The 5,959-nt window shown below is 46.5% G+C and overlaps 1 protein-coding gene across 1 annotated transcript; it reads right to left on the bottom strand.

Moving 5' to 3' along the window:
• Positions 1-1,510: 1,510 nt before the first annotated feature.
• CC2H21orf62 (chromosome C2 C21orf62 homolog) lies at positions 1,511-3,850 on the bottom strand. The gene has a single exon (XM_049629947.1). It carries the CDS (start codon positions 3,201-3,203, stop codon positions 2,544-2,546), a length of 660 nt encoding a protein of 219 aa, XP_049485904.1. The 5' UTR covers positions 3,204-3,850; the 3' UTR covers positions 1,511-2,543.
• Positions 3,851-5,959: the final 2,109 nt, after the last annotated feature.

Here is a 5,959-nt window from a genome sequence, read left to right as displayed (position 1 = left end):
CACTGATCAGAGGTGACAAATGGCTAGCCCCAAGCTTAAGGGGACCACCGACATGGTTGGTTTGACCACACAGTGTTACCTAAAGTAACCAGCAAACAAAAAGGTGACATGGTGTGCCAACATTTACAAATTGTGAGATTTCACATAAAAGCCTGGAATTCTTAATTTTCCTGAAGGGCGGAAACTGGACCCTTTGTATTCTCCCACGGCGACACTCGGCTGGAGCTGAGCTGCTGTGGACCATTTAGGTGGGGTGTGGACTCAGTCTGCCACCATCCCCACCGCTCCCTGCTGTCCTTCCAACCCTCACCCTCCACCGAGCACTGAGTGCCGTCTCTCCCTATGTACGCACCGTGCGTTCTCTCAGTTTCTGACTTATCCTCTCTCGCTGAGACCTGAACCACATTTTCAGGCCAGAAATCTGGCAACTTCAAGCTTGATTGATTACTGTATTAATTTTTCCTCATCTATTGATCGAAGTCCCATTGATCCACAATGATTTCTTACAAGAATCACTTACAACATCTGTGAAAGGGCTTTGAAGTGATTCAAAGCCACCAAATAGAAGCAATGCATATCAAGATGCTCATAATTTCTAACACTTAATTTTACCCTTTGTTGATAAAAACTGATTAAAATTCAGGCATTTTTACATTTTTGGTTACCCATGACAGTAAATATATTTATTACTCATCCTTTCACTTGTATCCTTCTTGCCTTCCTTTTTCCTCCTGTTTCCTCCTTGTCTTTTTTCTGTCACTTTAATCTTACCTCTCAAATACAATGTCAGTAATGAGGTCATTGCATTATCCTATTAAGATTCATACTTTGGTCGTCGTTTTGGCCTAATTTAAATACTGACATTATGGACTCATGCTAATTAGCCCAAATGGCCAAATCCCCCACCAATTAAGCAAATGTAGACATTTCAGGTTATTTCGGTCACCCTATGTTTAAAGTTAAGAGAAAAATGTGGTGAATGTGATCTGAAATCATCAACCTCAAGATATCCTGTTATTTGATAATAAAACTCTTTCTTACCATTATCACATTATGAATGTGATTATGTCTCTGCTTCCTCCTGCATTTGACCTGGACATTTGTAGCATCATCGTCATGGATTCTTTACATTCTGTCTCAATGATAAATTGAGTATATGAGGAAAGGTTTTCTTTGTACCTTGAGGTCAGTTCACTTTTTAAAAATTTTTAGGGGCGCCTGGGTGGCTCAGTCGGTTGAGTGTCCGACTTAAGCTCGGGTCATGATCTCACAGTCTGTGAGTTCGAGCCCCGCGTCCGGCTCTGTGCTGACAGCTCAGAGCCCGGGGCCTGTTTCAGATTCTGTGTCTCCCTCTCTCTCTGACCCTCCCCCGTTCATGCTCTGTCTCTCTCTGTCTCAAAAATAAATAAACGTTAAAAAAAAATTTTTTTTTAATTTTTAAATATGTTGCTTCAGTTCTTTTGTCACCACACCCTTTTATGTCAACCATGTCAGAGAAAGTGTCTTAACTTCCCAGAATTAAACATCCAGATGGACTAAACATTCTTTTGTTCATTATATTTTAGTAGTATGAGCATTTGTACCCATAAGAATCACATTCTAAATGATTATTAGGTTCCCAGACTAGCCCCTAGTGATGTTAAATGCAGTTCTTATTTCTGGAGTGGAGGGAGGAGGGGGAGGGGGAGAAAAAGCCGAAGTGATACACCGGGGACCAAGACGGAGGAAGGCAAAGACAGAAAGAATGAAAGCAAAAGGTCCACAAGAGAAACTCCCTGGGTTTAGGTCTTGCTGTAAGCAAAATGTTGAGATCTCTGCCATCGGTTTTTGTGTCCCCTGACTTTTCGTTTCTGTATCACACTCCTCAAATCCCAGTGCTCTCCTTTGGTCCTAAGGTCCCACCCTAATCAGGCCTGTTCCACTCTCAAAACTCCCCTTTCTCAGTGCAGACGTGTCTAGCAAGGTCTTTGGAAAACATCAGTCTAAAGAGAACCGAATCATTTTGTGGAACACATAGTCCTGAAGCATCTGAAATCTAGCGTTCTCTTCTTAGGGGAATTCCAGTCCAGTGTAACAAAACGAAGCAAGAGAAAAGAAACTAAGGCGGTGTTTTGAAGGAAGATATCTTCCTTGGGGCGTCATCCCCGTGCTGAGTCCCGCTAAGCAGTCCTTGACGTGGCCTGCTTTCTCCATTCCCCATCTGATGTTTCTGCCCAGACCCCCGGGAGCCCGGGCCTGGCCTCTAGCTGGCTCACAAGATGTTCTGGACTGAAGTAGGTTTTTTTTTTTTTTTTGCTTTGTGTTTTGGGGTTTGTTTTTTGTTTGTTTCTTTCTATTTATTTTGTTTTTCTGAACAGCTCCCATGGTTGGGCTCGGAGCGGAGCAGAGAGGGCTGGCTGTGCATACGGGCTGTGTATATGTGAATGGGGGCTGGGCAGACAGGTGAAGTTGAAGATAAGGATACCCATGGCCCGGTTCCCAGATTCCTTTTCAAGTTCTCCACAGTTTGCCAAAGTTCCTGGCGGTTGGAAGCTTTGACGACGTTAGTAAATGAACGTGACAACATAGCTTTGGTTGCTCAAAATTGGGAAGGTTTCAAAGTAAGAAAAGTGGGGGACATGGTTGGTGGTGTTGGCAACGTTTTCTATACTGTATGCTTTTAAGGATGAATTCCCGTTGAAAAGCGCCACATCTAAGAATGAGATACACATACACGTATGCCGGCCTCCGGGTAACCATGCGGGCTTCTCTCCGGGTTCACTTTCCCTGCCGTCGTGGATGAGTAAGCTCTGCTCTGGCAACGGCCGCCTGGCCTCGGTGTTGACCCGAAGCCTCTCCAGACCGCAGATAGCCAGGTATTCGGCGGGGAGAGTGTTGGGGCTGCACGGAGAAAGCTTCAGGTCCCGGACCAACGTGAAGTTCAGCAGAAGGCCCAGTGCAGATGCATCTGTGAACCAGACGGTCAGTCGGTCGTCGTAGCTGGTTTGCTCTATCGCGGAAGGCAGGACGGTGTGGCAGCTGCACATCAAGTTGGCCAAAGCGTAGTCACAGTCCCGGACGTCCGCGGAGCAAGTGTAGTTCCGAATGGTGTTTTCCTTCGTGAAGATCAGAGTGCTGTTCCTCTGACCTCCTGTGAAGCAACCCAGGACAAGGATGCCCAGGGCGCTGGTCAGCAGGAGGCTGTGCCCAGAAGGTGGGGCCATTCTTGTCTCAGCGTGGGCCCGCAAGGTCGTGTCTCCCCTTCGTGAGCCAGTTCATTGCAACTCAACCGAAAGACAAATACGCAGCTGTGTTATCGCAGGCTCTCATTAGAAACATGCGGGTCATGGGGCGCCCGGCCGGCTCGGTTCGCAGAGCACGTGACTCTTAATCTCAGGGTCGTGAGTCTGAGCCCCATGTTGGGTGTAGAGGTTGCTTAAAAAAATAGGAAGGTTAGGGGAATGGACCCCCCTAAATAATCCATCGCAAACGTTTCTCTCTTGTGGTTCTATCAAAGGCAGGCAACGCAAGTGCCTGAGTGGAGCCCAAGTGCAGAAATGATCTTTTCTCAGAGCCTCGTGACAGGCAGTGGCCAGCCTACCCGTGTGAGGCATAAAACTCCCTGTGATGTCTGCTGGGAGACTGACACACCAGCAGCAACAAGATGGGGTGCCAGAGAGGAGACCCAGTGCGCCCGTCCGGGTGCACCAGGGATCTGTGGTGCTTTGAGCGTGCACACTCTCCAAACGTCGTGTTACTTGTATTGAGTACTCGACAACCCCTTAAACGTGCACATTCCCTCCTCCCCTCAATATCTGACTTCCTGGAATTCAGGAGACCAGCAGCTCCGTGATGGACTCAGCTATCCAAGTGCTACCTGTGAAACAACATAGCATGCATACCAGCGAAACATTTAGTTAATGGTAACCTTTAATTTCTAACTAGACAAACATGCCCCCCCCATCATATTAATCTGTTTATAGATCCATTGATATTTTCCTGGTCTCCTAGAAATATGAGTATTAGAGTAGATTTGACCATGTTAATAGACCATGAAAACACTAATCACATGCCAGTTAATTGCAATGAACTTTTCATTGCCTCCTTTCCCAGAACACCTGTTATAAATTGATTTTATCAAGTAACTTAGTGTAAGGCTCCAAAACTAAGCAATATATCAGCACTGTTAAATGACCTAAACAAGATAAGTCCCTGCTTAGTTCAAGGAGCAACATCAATGTCCAATTTGGAGGAAAATGGCCTGAGTACTTGATACATAATAGATGCGTGGTATTCTTTTCTGGTGAGGTTGGAATGAGACACACGTTATGAAATAGGGTTCCAGGTTCCAGTCTTGCAAGAATAATTAATTTCCTGGGGCTCCTGGGTGGCTCGGTTGGTTGGTTAAGCATCTGACTCTTGATCTCAACTCAGGTCATGATCTTGCAGTTTGTGGGATAGAGCCCCATGTGGGACTCTGTTCTGATAAGCAGAGCCTGCTTGAGATTCTCTCTCTCCCTCTCTCTCTGCCCCCCACTCCCCACTCACTCGTTCTCTCCCAAAATAAATAAACACTAAAAAAAAATTAAAATAAGAATAATTACACTTCCCCTGAGTTAGCTGATGGCTGACCAAAAGATACAAGACCAAAGATACAATTCAATTAATCCGAATTGGCCAAAGATACAGTTCAGTCCATCTGCATGTACAAATCACCATGCATCTGGAAAAATACTTGGAATGAGGCCTCTGGCTCAGAGAGTCCAGGGCTGGTGACAGGGCCCCCGTAGGAAGGCTGCGGAGGGACAGACGAGTCAGTCCGAGGAGCCGAACGTGTGTCCAGAGAGGGTGGTGGTGACAGCAGGAAAGAGGTGAGGCAGACGTGCAACACTTAGGGTGCAAGATGAGGCCCCGAGGTGGCAAAGCAAGGCAAAGAGAAATCCAAGGGAGGCAATGCTAAAAATGCCGGGGTCAGGTGGACAGGGAGGAAGCACACGTTCGTCAGCAGGTGGCCGGAGACCAAAAATAAGCTCAGCTAAGTAAACTTGAACAGAAAGTAAGACACTGGTTCACAGGAATCATAATATCATTCATTCATTCATTCGCTCGCTCATTCATTCATTCATTCATTCACTCAGCAAATGTTTACTGAGAGTTCACTAGCTGGCAGGCACTTTGCTGGCTCTGGGGATACAGCCCAGAAGACAGCGAGGTTATGGAAGTTGGGTTCTAAGCGACTTGATTCTGCTTCCAGAGCCCAAGGCGGGCCAGGCCTGCGTGTGAGGACCAAGGGCTTGCGGCAGCGGGGAGGAGAGGGAGGCAAAGGCAGGAGTTGGGTGGGGCTCAGCACGGGCCATGTGCCAAGGCCGAGCAGAAGGCACAAAGATGAACAAAACCTGTACCCTGCCCTCCAAGGGCTCATAAGCGGAAGAGGAAGACAAATAGGGCAGGACTGAGAAAGGCCCTATTGAATGTATGTGTGGTTATAGGAACGCAGCAGAGAGATAGGTTAAAGTCCATTTGGGGGACTGAATAAGGTGCTTTATATAGTGCTTTGTGTTGACTTTGAAGTTGTTACAGGGTTTTCTTAAAGGATGTATTCGTTAGTGCATTTTGTCATAAAAGAAAGGGCTTTGAGAAATGCTCCCATAGAGCCAGCATTCTTCCTGAACACAAGGTTTAACGGTTTTAAATAGTTTTAGGATGTGGTGGTGACTACCCCACTTAGTAAGGAGCAGTGACTAACTTATTAATTACAAGATAATTTTAGATGATCGGTTGTCCTCGATTCCGCTGGAGGTTTGTTTCTAGGACTTCATGCCCCAGTAAGGCTTTCATATCAGAACTGAGAAAGCTGTCATCGACACCACTGGCTTGCTCTGATCTCAGCCTGGAGGGGAAAGGGAGGTGAAAAAGGGTCTATCCACAAGCCTGGAACCTGGTGAGAAAAGTGTCTGCTTCATTTTCCAGGTGCTGATAC

This window comes from Panthera uncia, chromosome C2 (genome assembly GCF_023721935.1).
Source record: "Panthera uncia isolate 11264 chromosome C2, Puncia_PCG_1.0, whole genome shotgun sequence".
Lineage (NCBI taxonomy): Eukaryota > Metazoa > Chordata > Mammalia > Carnivora > Felidae > Panthera > Panthera uncia.
Note: the sequence above shows the minus strand (reverse complement) of the source record. Positions and strands in the feature narration are given on the sequence as shown.